At 46.0% G+C, this 15,090-nt stretch overlaps 2 protein-coding genes and 1 long non-coding RNA gene across 3 annotated transcripts in view; 1 reads left to right on the top strand and 2 right to left on the bottom strand.

Moving 5' to 3' along the window:
- The window catches only part of LOC146246468 (uncharacterized), a 6,931-nt gene extending 1,814 nt beyond the window's left edge, over window positions 1-5,117 (bottom strand). Inside the window, exons 1-2 of the long non-coding RNA XR_014732228.1 lie at window positions 4,887-5,117; window positions 4,523-4,662 (exon numbers count right to left, since the gene is read on the bottom strand). This is a non-coding gene — a long non-coding RNA (uncharacterized LOC146246468). The remainder of the gene's footprint in view (window positions 1-4,522; window positions 4,663-4,886) is intronic.
- Window positions 2,194-5,804, top strand: dbx1a (developing brain homeobox 1a). Its single transcript, XM_084681925.1, has 4 exons — window positions 2,194-2,775; window positions 2,958-3,056; window positions 4,549-4,751; window positions 4,907-5,804. The coding sequence occupies exons 1-4, from the start codon at window positions 2,409-2,411 to the stop codon at window positions 5,237-5,239; spliced, it is 1,002 nt and encodes a 333-aa protein (XP_084538051.1). The 5' UTR covers window positions 2,194-2,408; the 3' UTR covers window positions 5,240-5,804.
- A 5-nt stretch (window positions 5,805-5,809) lies between these two features.
- nav2a (neuron navigator 2a) overlaps window positions 5,810-15,090 on the bottom strand; it is a 127,047-nt gene continuing 117,766 nt past the window's right edge. Inside the window, 7 exon segments of the mRNA XM_084682803.1 lie at window positions 5,810-7,853; window positions 10,985-11,185; window positions 11,378-11,496; window positions 11,577-11,773; window positions 12,663-12,734; window positions 13,549-13,700; window positions 13,809-14,044. Of these exon segments, the coding sequence (XP_084538929.1) occupies window positions 7,737-7,853; window positions 10,985-11,185; window positions 11,378-11,496; window positions 11,577-11,773; window positions 12,663-12,734; window positions 13,549-13,700; window positions 13,809-14,044 (1,094 nt within the window). The 3' untranslated portion in view covers window positions 5,810-7,736.

The raw sequence follows: 15,090 nt of genomic DNA, 5'->3' as shown, positions 1-15,090 counted from the left end.
GAGAGAGACGGAGATAATAGAAAGTCTGGGGGGGCAGGGAGGACTTGGTGCTGTAATATTTTTGAGATGTGCTTTTAATGGCTTTAATTCAGCCGGAGCCAGCTGTTTTTGGGTCTGTTTGGTAAAAGAACACAGACGTGGCAAGCTTGCAAAGCTAGTAGAAATTAGTCTCGGTCATCGAGACTAAGCTATGTTTCCTGCAAACCATCTGCTTACCAGTCACAAAGGGAGGATTTTCGGAGCAAAGTAAAGAAATATAGGCTCATAAAAAAGCTTTGAAGGTCTCGTTAGTTGTTTTCAGCGTGAATACTGACGGTGTTGTGATGGCGTGTCCTAATAGCCGGCACCTCCTCTCTACGGGACAGGCCTGTCTCAGGGACACTTAGAAAGGCCAAAGCACGTCTGATAAGCGTTTCGTTTTTCTTTAATGGAATTATTTCACGGAGGTTTCAATTACAATAACTTGGCCAGTTTAAATTTGATTAGGCTAATTCTGAACCACCTATCACTCGTTCAACGTAGGCTGTTCTGAATAATAAGCGACAGAAATACAATAACACTATGCTAGGCTATTGATAAACTTAACGAACATGGTTTTGTTATAGGCTAGATTCTTAACATCAAAACCTAATGATTTCTGTAGTGTAATTATTATGAAACCACATTGTCACTGTTTTAAATCATGAATCAAAATTTTTTGTGCTTTTTTGTTTCGTACCAAAAAAAAGGATAAACGTAAATGTACCACAAAAAAAAATGTTACTGGATGTTGATCATTTTTGTGAACATAGCCCTCCTAAAACCATTAGGCGATGACTCATATTTATTTTAGATGTTTGTGAAACAATATGCATTGTTCTTAAATACCATAATCCTAGGCCTACATTTACTAAATTAAATTGACCAAGCATAATTCGTTTGTTTTATAGGCCTACAGTTTGTGTTGTTGGCAACCTGTCTTAGTCTAAAGGCCTACATTTTATTTAAAACGAATTGCAGGTTCAGCGCATTTGGTGTGAAATGTGGGCAAGCCGACCGAACAAGACCGTAACAGGTCCAATGTTGCTTTAATACGAGTTTTATTCGGATTTTGGTGTCGCCTCATATGAATGCGCTTTAAATCAAATCACAGATGCACTTTTATTCAGTCGGTTAAAATAGCAGAACAAAACCGTCTTTAGAAATAAAGCTTTTATTCTAGAGGGCTTTTTGAAGGCGGAGTAGAGAAAGGGAGAGTGGGGCGCTGCTGCAGCCGAGGGTGACAGTTAGTTCATGCTTAACGCGATCAGTGGCGCGCGGTTAGGGCCGCACACTTCTTCTCCGCAGAATGTGCTGCGGGTCTGGCCCGGTGAATGAAGACTTTGCAAACCCCGTGATATTTAACACATCTGTTAAAGCGTCCCGAGAGCTGAAATCCGTTTAAGACATTATTCCATGACGAGGTCCAGATTGAGTGTTGAAAATCCTATGATACCAAAAACACTATTTACATTTGAAACCTTCACAGAGCGTAGCCTATATTTTATACCAAATGCAAATGGGCCTATGTAGGCCTATAGCCTAATCGACTAAAGGCTTATCGGACAATGATTGGTGCCGTTATTAACGCCAACTCCTAGTGTGTAGCTTATCTTTAATACATGTGGCTAATCAAAATATGTATTCGTTAATGTAAAATATACAAAGGAAATATACGTTTTTTTAAGTTAAGCAATATTTAGCACGTGTTTATCTATTTCGTTTTAATCATATTTGTTGGATAAGTATAATTAGGCCTCATGATGGGGATGAATGTGAGTTTATGTTTCTAAGGACTAAGATTCCAGTGGGCTGTTCATCTACTGAATCGCAGCAGGGATCTTGAATAAAAAATAGCGTCTTCTTCTGGTGAAATCCCCATTCAGAGTTCCCAAATTATGTTTGAATCTTTTAAGATTGCGTTTTAATTAGCCTACGCGCGCCAATGCCAAACAAAACAAATTCGCAGTGCTTCAATGGAACGTGGTCAATATGCAAAATTGATGACTGTGCCTCTTTTGTGGAAAGGACATTGTGTGTTGCTTGCTTATGAAGTCTAATCCAATCATAAATTGCAGTCTCTGGCCAATCAGGGCTCCGCGAAAGGCGCTTGAAAGCGACCCATGCGGAGCTAGGAGCTGAACCTCATTGTTGAGGTTGTCAGAGCTGAAAGGGGCTTTGGGGGCTGACGGCTATAAAACGCGTTTCCTCCAGGCAGAGAGAGCAGAGCAGTGACCAGCCTCACATATAACAGCCTCGTCTCACTTAGGACGGTTTCAGCCTCACAGATAACAGCCTCGTCTCACTTAGGACGGTTTCAGCCTCACAGATAACAGCCTCGTCTCACTTAGGACGGTTTCAGCAGTTCTTTGGTGTGTATAACCGGGACCATGATGATCCCAAGTGTTATTGCGCCTTCCGCGATGTATCCGGGCCTTTACCGGCCGGCAGCCGCGTTCCCCTTCCACCCGTCCTTGCAGTCTACCTTGCCCACTCATTCAAGCTTTCTCGTGGAGGATCTTCTACGGATAAGCAGGCCCTCGCCGTACTTCAACCGGACAGTCCTCTCCGCGAGCGTTTCCCCGGCGACAACCACGACCACAACGTCCTTCAGCACTATGCCCGGGGAGCGTGTAACGTCCCCGTCATCGGTAACTCGCGAATCATGCTCCCCGAAAACGTCATTGCCAACCAGCAAAGACCCAACTTTTCTAAAGTTTGGAGTCAGCGCCATTCTTGCACCGTCACCAAAGACCGGTAAGTGAGACTATGCTCACTCTGTCATAGGTTAATAAAATAACCTACAGCATATCAAATTAGTGTGTTATTCAAGTAATGAAACTACAGTTGTCTCTTTATTTGAATATCATTATATTATTTGGTGGTGATGTGTTTGATGAGGTTTCAGTATATTGACAGTGCTGTATGTTCATCCACAGCATCATCTCCGCCTGCCATCTCCAACCTGCAGAAGGCCTATCCTGTTCCCTACTTCGACGGGATCTTCCATCCCTTCCTCAGATCAGCATACTTTCCAGGTGAGACACTTGGCGCACACACCTGTCTTATGACCTACAACTGCCAGTTGCCTACAGACTCAATTAACTCGTAAAGGTTTAGAAAATATCATAATTATTTACATTGAATTGCAGTCATGAATTAATCCAACTGAACCAGGAAGGCAATCGTTATCCGAGTTTAACAAGTGCATTTGTTAATCAAGCAAAATATGTCAGGTGATTCAATGACTCGTCGCTGGCGCTGATTGTACAGTGCTTAGCTTTTCCCCTCACACACACCCCCCCATCACGCTTTACATTTGAGGCGGAGAACGGGTCGATCCCCCTCTTCTCAATCGGGGGCGTTTTGGCATCTCCGTTCGGTCCCGCGTTTTCCCACAGCGCCAGGGCATCGGGCCGCTGGCTGCCAACAAAGCTTTCAGCACCATGACCAATGTGGTCAGCTCCCCCCAGGACCAGCCACCCACACACCCCAGAGAGACACTTCTACCGCGCGGTCAGAGGCGGGGCCCAGTCATGCACTAATTTCCCTATTAGGTCCTATTGAGAGCGCTTAGTATTCTCACAAGACCACATAGCGAGTTGGGAGGTGCGCGGAAACACAACAATGAGAATAAGTGGTCCGTTCTGTCTAAATCAGTAGGCTATCTAATTTAACGGAGCATAGCATCATGTCAAAATGGATGTAGTCTGATTTCAAGCTAATATAGTAATCCTTTAGCACTTGACTGGATTCTATGAACAACTTTATATTTAAACATCTCGAGTCTATATTATACCTGCATTGAAAACTACCTCCAGCCTCTATGTGCATTCTCCATGTTCTTTTCGTCTCTCGTTTTTTTTAACGAGGCAAATCAACAAGGTGAGATACAGAATAATTTCCTAGAAATGTCTATAAAGTCGCTAGTCCGTGCCTTCATTCATATAAATCATAATAGAGTTGGAGTCCTTTTCATGGGCTGTGTTGAATCCCTCAACAAAACAACTCGACCGCCATGAATAGCTTTTCGTGTTCATTTAATGAAAGTGATTTGAGGACTAGCGCGGCCCAGGCCCCCGGTCATCAGTATTCTGGTATGCAGTGGTGTTTAGTTTGAAAGTGTAAATCTCCTTTTGTTGCGATAATATATGGCCTTCACCGCCTGTCCCGAGTCTTTTCTACGTTAGTTCATTACTACACAATTACCGTTCACGGTTTATTAACTCCTCTATCCGCCCTCGCGGGGTTTCTTGAAGGATACGCTACCTCGTTACCATACCAATGCAGTTGGGGACCGGCCAATGTGCTAATTAGTCACCTCGTGCCATTTCTCTCAAAACTGAGTCGTGGGCTATCGGTCCAAAAGGAAGAGAGCATATCCAATGATGACACTTGGAAAGTTTGAGACAAAGTTACTTTCTTTGGTCGTTTAAGTGAACTGTCAATGCTAAAAGCGCTTTATCAGGGCGTTTTGGAATCTAGAAAGAATTGTAAGTTTAACCTTTTTGCCTCGTTCTGCTCCTGCAGCGTCGTCATCAGTGGTGCCCATCCCCGGGACGTTCTCGTGGCCGCTGGCCGCCAGAGGAAAACCGCGGAGAGGGATGCTTCGGCGGGCAGTTTTCTCCGATGTACAGCGCAAGGCTTTGGAGAAAATGTTCCAGAAACAGAAATACATCAGCAAACCCGACAGAAAGAAGCTAGCTTCAAAACTCGGTCTCAAAGATTCCCAGGTGAATGTTTAGACAACTTTTTAACTTGTGTCAGACTTGTAGCTAAGGCGCGTAATGCGCATATTCAATCCACAAACTTCCCTTTCCATTTAAGTTACAAACTACGGCGAAAGACTTCAAATCTAAACACCTAACTGGTTATATCTTTCCCTCAGGTCAAAATCTGGTTCCAAAACCGCAGGATGAAGTGGAGGAACTCCAAGGAGCGGGAACTCCTGTCTTCCGGAGGCTGCCGCGAGCAGACCCTGCCCACGAAAACGAATCCCCATCCAGACCTTAGCGACGTTGGCAAAAAGTCTTCGGCAGAAGAGGACGACGAAGAGAACTCGGTCACCGGAGAGAGCCTCGGCGCGTCAGACCTCTGCCGCTCCCCGACGGCTGAGCTCGAGCTACTGAACCGCGCCGGGTCTCACATCTCCTCGCCCTCCCTCTCCTGCAAGCTCTCCGACTACTCAGACTCTGACGAAGAGGAGATCACAGTTTCTTAATTTATTTACAAACATAATTTAAATATATTGACAATTTTTTATATCAGAAAGTCTGTAAAGCACATACTTGTATATGTGACTAGGTTTACAAGATATCGTACCCCTAAATTTAGATCAAATTTACTGAATTGTTACCCCGTCATCCCTCCCACACAAGTAATCAGTTAATAATCATTCAAAATCTGGAAAAGTATTTTTCACAACATAGGGGATACTTCTATAAAACTGCTGTTTTGAAGCTTTTCAACTGTACAGTATTTTGTACAATTTTGTATGTGATTATATGACAAAAATATTGATATACGATTACCTGGCCTTCTTATAGAGTTGTTTATTGAATATAGTAGCCATTTTGTGCATAATTTATATGGATATGTTTAATGTTTCAATGTATTATGTACATATTGTGTTCACATTTCTTTTTTTTACAAATACCAAATAAATTCTCAAAAGATTAAATGCACATTAAATCTGTAATCTGACAGTAAATCTACTAGGCTGGTCTTTAGATATTTGGGAAAACCTTTCATTTGATCATACGTGAAGAACGATCAAGAAAAAACAAAATAGTCATAAATAATCATTAATTTTAATGAATCACAAATAAATTAGGACTAGTACAGTGATCATCAGAATAAACTCTCAAGGCCGGGTCAGACTGCTGATGTTAGACAACATCAGCCTCCTCTGACGAAAGAGACTGTACACAAAATACTCATTTTCAAGTACTGTTACAAATAAGATAGAAAATTCATCAAAATGTTGCAAGATAATCAATTATTTACATAGCTGTTACATACAAAAATGTACATAGCCTATCAAAGAAGGCTACACATCCATCGAGTTTATGAGAAACATCCCTCAGCCTCTCCCCATACATGTCAACAGTCCTCTCTATATCTCACAGCCGGCCACTCACCAGACACACACATACACAAGGGGTTCTCTGTGCTAACATTTACCACACCAACAGACTCCTCAAAATGTACAGACACAAATCAACAAGCAAAGTGGAACGCTAGCCTACAAGGTATTCCCAGGCGAGTCCATGCTGTACATATGTTGTCAGGGCAGGAGAGAGGCAGGAACAAGGCTTCAGGCCTGGCTGTCATGTTGAGACTGAACACGACTGTTGCATAGAACGGGTGACTTCACTCATTCACACTCAAACACTGAAAGACAACGGAAGAAAAGATTGACACTAAATGACCCAGGACTTTCCTGGGAGGTAGATTTAGAGGAAAAAAACAATCAAATGAGTTTGAAACCTGATACAATAGTAAACGTATCATTTGATCTTCCGTTCATAATTCATAAACAAGTAAAGTCACTACATACAGAGCAGCACTTACACTAGGGGTCACAGGTCATCCAACATGTTATCACAATATTGTTCATGTTATTATCATGATATCACAAACCAACACAAACAGACAGCTGCCTTCCTCAGCCTGCTACTCAAACAAGTGAAACTAAGTCGTCTGAGTCATCTGAGTCATCTGAGTCGTCTGAGCACCAGAGCGGTGCTCCTCCTCCAGGTTGCCTCACCAGGTCAGTCTAACCTTCTCAGCATTGGGAGTCAAGTCAGCCCAACCACATATAAGTCCACATGTATGAAAGCCCAGATCCACATGTCATCAATCTCTTTTTAACGGCTGGTGTTTGATATGACGAGGGTGTCACAGCTCCGGCGAGGACAGGAGAGAGACTACAGAGCACTGGGAGTTTACACACAAACAGTTAGAAAAGTAGCAAATGCACAAAGTTTGTTACAAAACAATAAGGCATCCTTTTGTCAAGGTCAGTCCAGCAGCAGTGGCAGGCACAGGGCGTGAGTGTGTGGTGTCCATGTAGGCGGTGTGGAGGAGGAGCTGCTGGTCTGTGAGAAGGTCTGTCTCTGTCCAGAGCTCCAGAGATGAGGGGCTTCACAGGCCCTCCTGTGGCCTAGCTGGGCGCACTGCAGCTGGGGGAGGAGTGAGCAGTTCCTAGCCTGGAGGACGAGGAGGTGAGGTGGAAGGTGGAAGTAGAGAGGGGATGAGGACCCTCAGGTGATGTTGCTGATGAGAAGAGGCGCTGCAGCATCCTGGAGAAAGATGACACGATGGCAGGTCCCTGGACCCCACTCATCTACTTTACTTCACTTCCTGTCAGGTTAGACCTCACCGTCCTGACAGGAAGTGAAGAAATGACAGACCTCTTAAATAGACCTCACTTCCTGTTAACGTCCTGACAGGATAGTGAAGAAATGACAGACCTCTTCAATAGACCTCACTATCTTGTCAACGTCCTGACAGGAAGTGAAGAAATGACAGACTTCTTCAATAGACCTCACTTCCTGTCAACTTCCTGTCAGGTTAGAACTCAGTTCATGTGAAGGTAAGAGACCTCGTGTCATTTTCTGGTTACCTGCACCAGGAAGTTTTCCCATGACGATATGATGAAGATCACAGAGGTGTGTTGATGGTGAACGTTGGCGTGTAAACGGGTGAGGTTGGCCTCACAGGGTGGACTCCAGGGAGGAGTTCAGGAGGTCATCGTGGTGACTGTTGTCGCTGTCGTAGCTCTGAGGGCTGGACGACGTCGCTGCCTCCTTCAGCCTCATCAGCATGTTCATCTGAGGAGACAGGGACCTTGAGGATATGTGTGTGTGTGTGTGTGTATATACATGCAGAGATCAGTGGTGATTTCTTTAAGACTTCAAGGGAAGCTCGGTTTTCCCTAAAATGTCCAAAAATGAATGGTCAAATATTTCCTATTGTGTTAATATTTTAAATGCGTTGGAACACGTTCATCTCACATTATCACATTATCTCGTTCAGAATCAGCTACATATATTCATATAATCAGCTACAGATCGACTGATTTCCTTCTCATACATTCCCGTAGTGCCACAGTGCATTTCCCTGTTGAAGTCCAGCGTCCATTGACTTGGGGCTGCTTTAAACAGTTTTTTCAGTGCTTCAAAACTATACGGTCATTTAATAAAAGCTGCGAATATGTCCCGCCCTGGACGCTCAAGCATCTCTGGGGGTGGAGGAGTGGGCTGGCCTGGACGCTGGGCTTCTGCATGATGATTGGAGGGTCTGTCGAAAGACTGCATCTCCTTGGTATTTGCTTCCCAAAATTGCTAGCCAGTTTTCATCATACATTTCATGCAATTATACACCACATTCCTTGTTTCAGTTGAACCTAATTCACACATTTCCTTCGAGTTTAATATTTTTTTGTTAGATTGTTCATTCATTCATACATAAAGTAGGCTAGGCTAGTGTCGTAGGGGTGAACTAGACAGTGAACTAGCAAAATAAATGGAAAATGTATATGATGTAGGCCGAAATTAGTTTCCCCTATTTGAAAGACCAGCAGCCGCCACCGGCAGAGATTGGAAATAACAAAGGACTAATACTTTGTCATAGCCTGGCTGCCAGCCCAACTCTCCCGCCCACAAAAAAATGTGTACGGGAGAGTTGGGTCTGGAGGGTCTCGTATTGGGGACAACTACAGAAAACCCAGAATCGGGACGGACCAATGAAATTGCCAGGGCGGGCTTTATACAATGATGGACAGATGATCAACAGTAACGTAATCAACAACGTCACATGAGAGCCCTTGGGTTGAATTCGTTTTCAACAAACAACATAATACGTTGCTCTGATTGGTTGTAGGTCTATCCAATTGAGCGAAGAGGCATTTGTTTTACGAGTTTGGTTGAAACACGCCCCATACTCAAAGCCCAACGGAGAGTTATCAGACTCATATTCTGACTAGAATTATGAGTATGACAACGTCAGGCTAACTTTGTCACCGTACTTAAGTAGATTTTTCTGGTATCAGTACTTTACTTCACAATTGATTTTTCTGATAACTTTTTACTTTCACTGCTTACATTTTATCCTTACAAAGTATTAAAAAAAACTGAAACTTTTTTGTGTCGTGTTGGTTGTGAAAAAAAAGTTTAAAAAAAAATTGTGGGGAAAAAAGTTAAAAAAAATAAAGTTTCCCCAAATACATTTCTAAAAAACGTTTCACAAATAAATGTCTCAAAAGGTACATATATATAAAAAGTTCAGACTTTTTGCTTCGAAAGGTAGAACAAGTATACAAAAGTTGAACGGGTGAAAAGTATAAAAGGTTGCATCATTGAAGAGTACTTGATGAGGACTCTATTGTACTCCGCTTTAGGCTTCTCTGTTCTCCTCTCCCCTCATTTCACTGTGTGTGTGGAATTTTTTAAATAAAAAACGGTACATGATGGATGAGACATAGAGAGTTAGGGATGTTGACCTAGCTGAGAACAGAGACATTCCTGATCACCCATGGCCACATGAGGGAGATGTTCAAGCACTTGTCCAACTTGTCCTCAAGTTGGACAAGACTACTGCAACTCGCTGCTCGCCGGTCTCCCAGCATGCACAACCCGCCCTCTCCAGAGGATTTAAAACGCAGCAGCCCGCCTGGTCTTCAGTCTACCCAGACGCTCCCATGTTACCCCGCTCCTCATCTCTCTCCACTGGCTACCCATCACGGCCCGTATCAGATTCAAGACCCTGGTACTGACCTTCCGAGTGGTGAACGGGACTGCACCCGACTACATCAAGTCTCTCTTGCAGCCTTACACCCCCACCCACCACCTCCGGTCTTCTTCTGACAACCGCCTGGTGGTCCCACCGCTCAAGAGCGCCCGGTCCCAACACAAGCTCTTCTCCTGTCTGGCCCCCTTAATGGTGGAATCAACTCCTCACCTCCATCAGAGACTTTGACTGTCTCTCCACCTTCAAGAAAAGGCTCAAGACACACTTATTCCGGGAGCACAACGGTACTTAAGAATGATCGGCTGGACCTGATGTTTCCTCCAGCATCACAATGACTCTTATTGAGAGACTTGTCGCTCTTGTTGGTTAGTTGTAACTGACTTAAAACTATTGTACTTGCTGTGTAATATAGCTTTGCTGCTTGCTTTTTTCCACAGGTACACCCTTGGACTATTCTTTTTTTTTCTGGTTCATGTTGTTAAATTGTTTAATTGTAACTTGTTCAACTACATGCTCTTATGGTTCTTCCCTTTGGGATTTATTTAGTTTTCACAGTGTATGCTTCATGTTTTGGCTACCCGCAATATTTGGGGCTATCTCGTTGTTCTGATCAGTGACCTATGCACATTTGTAAAGCTCTCTTTTGGAAGTCCCTTTGGATAAAAGCGCCTGCTGAATGCATAAATGTAATGTAATGTTGAAAACTGACCGGGGTCTAACTCGAGCAAGCACTTTCTTACCGCTGCTGGCATATAGTAGCTTCCTGGTGCAGAAACAAGCACCTCTCTCAGTTTTTGGCACCAACTGCCAGACGGCTCGCCGTCTCTACCTTCTTCTACCCACACCCAGAGTCATTTATTCAGTCATTTATCTATGGGTAGGACATCCTCCCCAGGCTTCATGAATTTGCGCTCCATGTTTTCACCCACAACGCTAACGTGACGTATGGATCTCATTCACTCTGTGTTGGCAGGACCCGCCCTGCTCTGCTTCTGATAGGCTGTAACGTTAGTTGGAGCTGCGTTCCTGTCATATGATTGGTAGGTGAAATCAATTGACTCGAAAATATTAAACTGCATGCAAGTTCCCCCCCATGGTCACACGCCGGACATCCGGCACGGTGCGGGAACACTTGAAGCCCTGCAGCCCTAACCCTAACCCTGCAGAGCCCACTAGGATGTGTGTGTCCCTCTGTGTGTGTGTGTCCTCTCACCAGGGGGTCTGCATCACTGGCGCTCCGTGGAGGATCCTTCCTGACTCCTTCTCTCGGGGCGGAGTAGCCGTCGAATCCCACGTCCTCTGGGCGGAGCTGCAGCAACGGCGGCCAATCAACGTGTGTGGGTGTTGGCAACCAGGGATAGCTGTCAATCACCCAGCGAGCCGGGTCCTCCCACACAGACCTGCGTCCGTACAGCTGCACACACACACACACACACGGTTACTACAGACCTGCCACATGACTGTACTGTGTGTGTGTGTACAGTGTGTGTGTGTACAGTGTGTGTACAGTGTGTGTGTGTACAGTGTGTGTGTGTACAGTGTGTGTACAGTGTGTGTGTGTACAGTGTGTGTGTACAGTGTGTGTGTGTACAGTGTTTGTGTGTACCTGCAGCCCCTCTCTAACTGCCTCCAGCATGTAGGGCATGATGGAGTAGTTCCACAGGTCAGTGAACCAAACCCTGGAGCCCTCCACATCCATGGGACAGGACAGGAAGAGGCGGGGCCCTGGACAGGAAACCAGCACAAGGATGTTAGGATTGGTCCAACACAAGTAAATAACCCCTCCTCCCCTCTCTCCCTATTACCGATGGTGACGTCGGATGAGCTGTGTTCCTCCAGGAAGTGGTTGAGGTGTTGCCACATGCGAGGGATCCAGTCCACGATCTTCCCCAGCTGTGCGCAGCGTGAGCGGCTGATCATCTCGGTCTCCATCAGCCTCCTCCTCAGGTAGCGCCCCAGGAAGCCCTTCACAGGCTCCATGTGACATGCACACAGCACCCACCTGCACAGGCACATATACAGACTATATATATATAGAATAGCTCTGTATTACTATATACAGAGCTATTCATATGTTATTCCTATTCCTTCATAAATACATATTTCCTTAATATATACATATATTCTTAAAGTAAATACATCAGCATGACTGATGGTGCTGCCGCCCCCTTCTGGCAGGTGGAGGTATTACTCTTTATTCCCACTGCATGAAGCATCACCGAAACCGTTAAAAAGCATTGATTCAAATTCTAATTTCCTTCTGACGGCAACTGGAGTGTGTTTAAAGCATTAATGAGGGCTTCAGGTAGTGTGTTGTGGTGGTGTGGTGCAGCTGGAGGTGTGTTGTGGAGGGTTAGTGGTACCTGAAGTTGTGGTGCAGCTGGAGGTGTGTTGTGGAGGGTTAGTGGTACCTGAAGTTGTGGTGCAGCTGGAGGTGTGTTGTGGAGGGTTAGTGGTACCTGAAGTTGTGGTGCAGCTGGAGGTGTGTTGTGGAGGGTTAGTGGTACCTGAAGTTGTGGTGCAGCTGGAGGTGTGTTGTGGAGGGTTAGTGGTACCTGAAGTTGTGGTGCAGCTGGAGGTGTGTTGTGGAGGGTTAGTGGTACCTGAAGTTGTGGTGCAGCTGGAGGTGTGTTGTGGAGGGTTAGTGGTACCTGAAGTTGTGGTGCAGCTGGAGGTGTGTTGTGGAGGGTTAGTGGTACCTGAAGTTGTGGTGCAGCTGGAGGTGTGTTGTGGAGGGTTAGTGGTACCTGAAGTTGTGGTGCAGCTGGAGGTGTGTTGTGGAGGGTTAGTGGTACCTGAAGTTGTGGTGCAGCTGGAGGTGTGTTGTGGAGGGTTAGTGGTACCTGAAGTTGTGGTGCAGCTGGAGGTGTGTTGTGGAGGGTTAGTGGTACCTGAAGTTGTGGTGCAGCTGGAGGTTGGGGGACGAGGATGTGGCCTGGCTCATGGTGCCGATGATGTACGGGCTGGAACACACACACACACACACATGATGTAGGGCTGGAACACACACACATGATGTAGGGCTGGAACACACACACACACACACACATGATGTAGGGCTGGAACACACACACATGATGTAGGGCTGGAACACACACACACACACACACATGATGTAGGGCTGGAACACACACACATGATGTAGGGCTGGAACACACACACACACACACATGATGTAGGGCTGGAACACACACACACACACACATGATGTAGGGCTGGAACACACACACATGATGTAGGGCTGGAACACACACACACACACACACATGATGTAGGGCTGGAACACACACACATGATGTAGGGCTGGAACACACACACACACACACGATGTAGGGCTGGAACACACACACACACACATGATGTAGGGCTGGAACACACACACACACACATGATGTAGGGCTGGAACACACACACACAATGATGTAGGGCTGTAACACACACACACACACGATGTACGGCTGGAACACACACACACAGCCACACAATGATGTAGGGCTGGAACACACACACACACACACGATGTAGGGCTGGAACACACACACACACACACACACACACAATGATGTACGGGATGGAACACACACACACACACACAATGTACGGGCTGGAACACACACACAATGATTTAGGGGCCGCAACAACAAACACACACACACACACACACACACACACACACACACACAATGATGTAGGGCTGGAACACACACACACACGAGGACACATCTAGCAGTGTGGAGGGGAGTGTGTTTGTGTGTTTCTGTGTTGCAGCCTGCCCACCTGTTCTGGTAGCTGCAGTTGAAGAGGCCGTTGAAAATGTCTCCCAGAGAGCTGACATGGTGCAGGTTATCCAGGATCACCACCAGGGGGCGCTCCACCTCCTGCTGGCTGCTGCAGCGCTCCAATAGCCCTGACAGGTACACACGCAGCTCCTAGGGGAGGGAGAGAGAGAGAAAGATAAAAGAGAGATGATATTGTTAGTGTGCGTGCAGCCTGGTAATCACAGAAGTGACCCAGACATGCTGTGGTGTCTCTCCTACCTTGCTCGACTTGTGGTCCACGTTGAAGGTGACCACGCAGTGAGGGCTGTGGGCTCGGCCCAGCAGCAGGGCCAGGTGTCGGGCCAGCAGGCCGGCCAGGTGGGTCTTACCCGTCCCGCCCGGCCCTGACAGGATGACCCTCCGCTGCTCCTTCAGCAGGGAAACAAACCGCTGCAGCACCGGCCGCGGAATCAGACTCTCAAACACCAGAGAGTCCACACTGTCACTGGAGGAGTCTGCACACACACACACACACTGTCACTGGAGGAGTCTGCACACACACACACACACTGTCACTGGAGGAGTCTGCACACACACACACACTGTCACTGGAGGAGTCTGCACACACACACACACACACACACACACACACTGTCACTGGAGGAGTCTGCACACACACACACACACACACACTGTCACTGGAGGAGTCTGCACACACACACACACACTGTCACTGGAGGAGTCTGCACACACACACACACACACACACACACACACACACACACACACACACACTGTCACTGGAGGAGTCTGCACACACACACACACACACACACACTGTCACTGGAGGAGTCTGCACACACACACACACACACTGTCACTGGAGGAGTCTGCACACACACACACACACACTGTCACTGGAGGAGTCTGCACACACACACACACACACACACAGAGTCACAAACAAGCTGAACAGCTTGTGTTCATTCCCCAGAAAAAGTTTGAAAAATAGTTTTTTTAATAAATAAGGGGGTCCCCCTTGGTTAGAATTGGGAGGCAGAAGGTTTCAACAGCAAAGATGAGACGCAGGAACACTCGTTTTAGCTCCCACGAGAATATGTATTATTGAATTATGAAATGATTCTATTTGACTTATTGTATATTGAGATGTTGTATTGTGTATTGTTTGTTCATGTATGTGGGTCTAGACCCGTAGCCTGGTCACAACCCTAACCCTTACCAGCCTCTCGTACACTTCATTTGTACAGAGTCTGGTTTGACAGGAGTTAACTTGCTTGAAGGCGGGTACTCTGTTGAATTTTAAAAGGAGTCAGGTGGCTGAGCGGTTAAGGAATCGGGCTAGTAATCAGGCCAGTTCGATTCCTTGCTGTGCAAAATGACGTTGCGTCCTTGGACAAGGCACTTCACCCTACTTGCCTCAGGGGAAATGTCCCTGTACTTACTGTAATTCGTTCTGGATAGGAGCGTCTGCTAAATGACTAAATGTAATGTAAACGTAAAAATAATTTTCCTGGAGGGAGTGATACTCGTGAAGGAAGGA

The sequence above is a fragment of the Hypomesus nipponensis genome, chromosome 19 (assembly GCF_054491055.1).
Source record: "Hypomesus nipponensis isolate SF chromosome 19, ASM5449105v1, whole genome shotgun sequence".
Classification (NCBI taxonomy): Eukaryota; Metazoa; Chordata; class Actinopteri; order Osmeriformes; family Osmeridae; genus Hypomesus; species Hypomesus nipponensis.
Note: the sequence above shows the minus strand (reverse complement) of the source record. Positions and strands in the feature narration are given on the sequence as shown.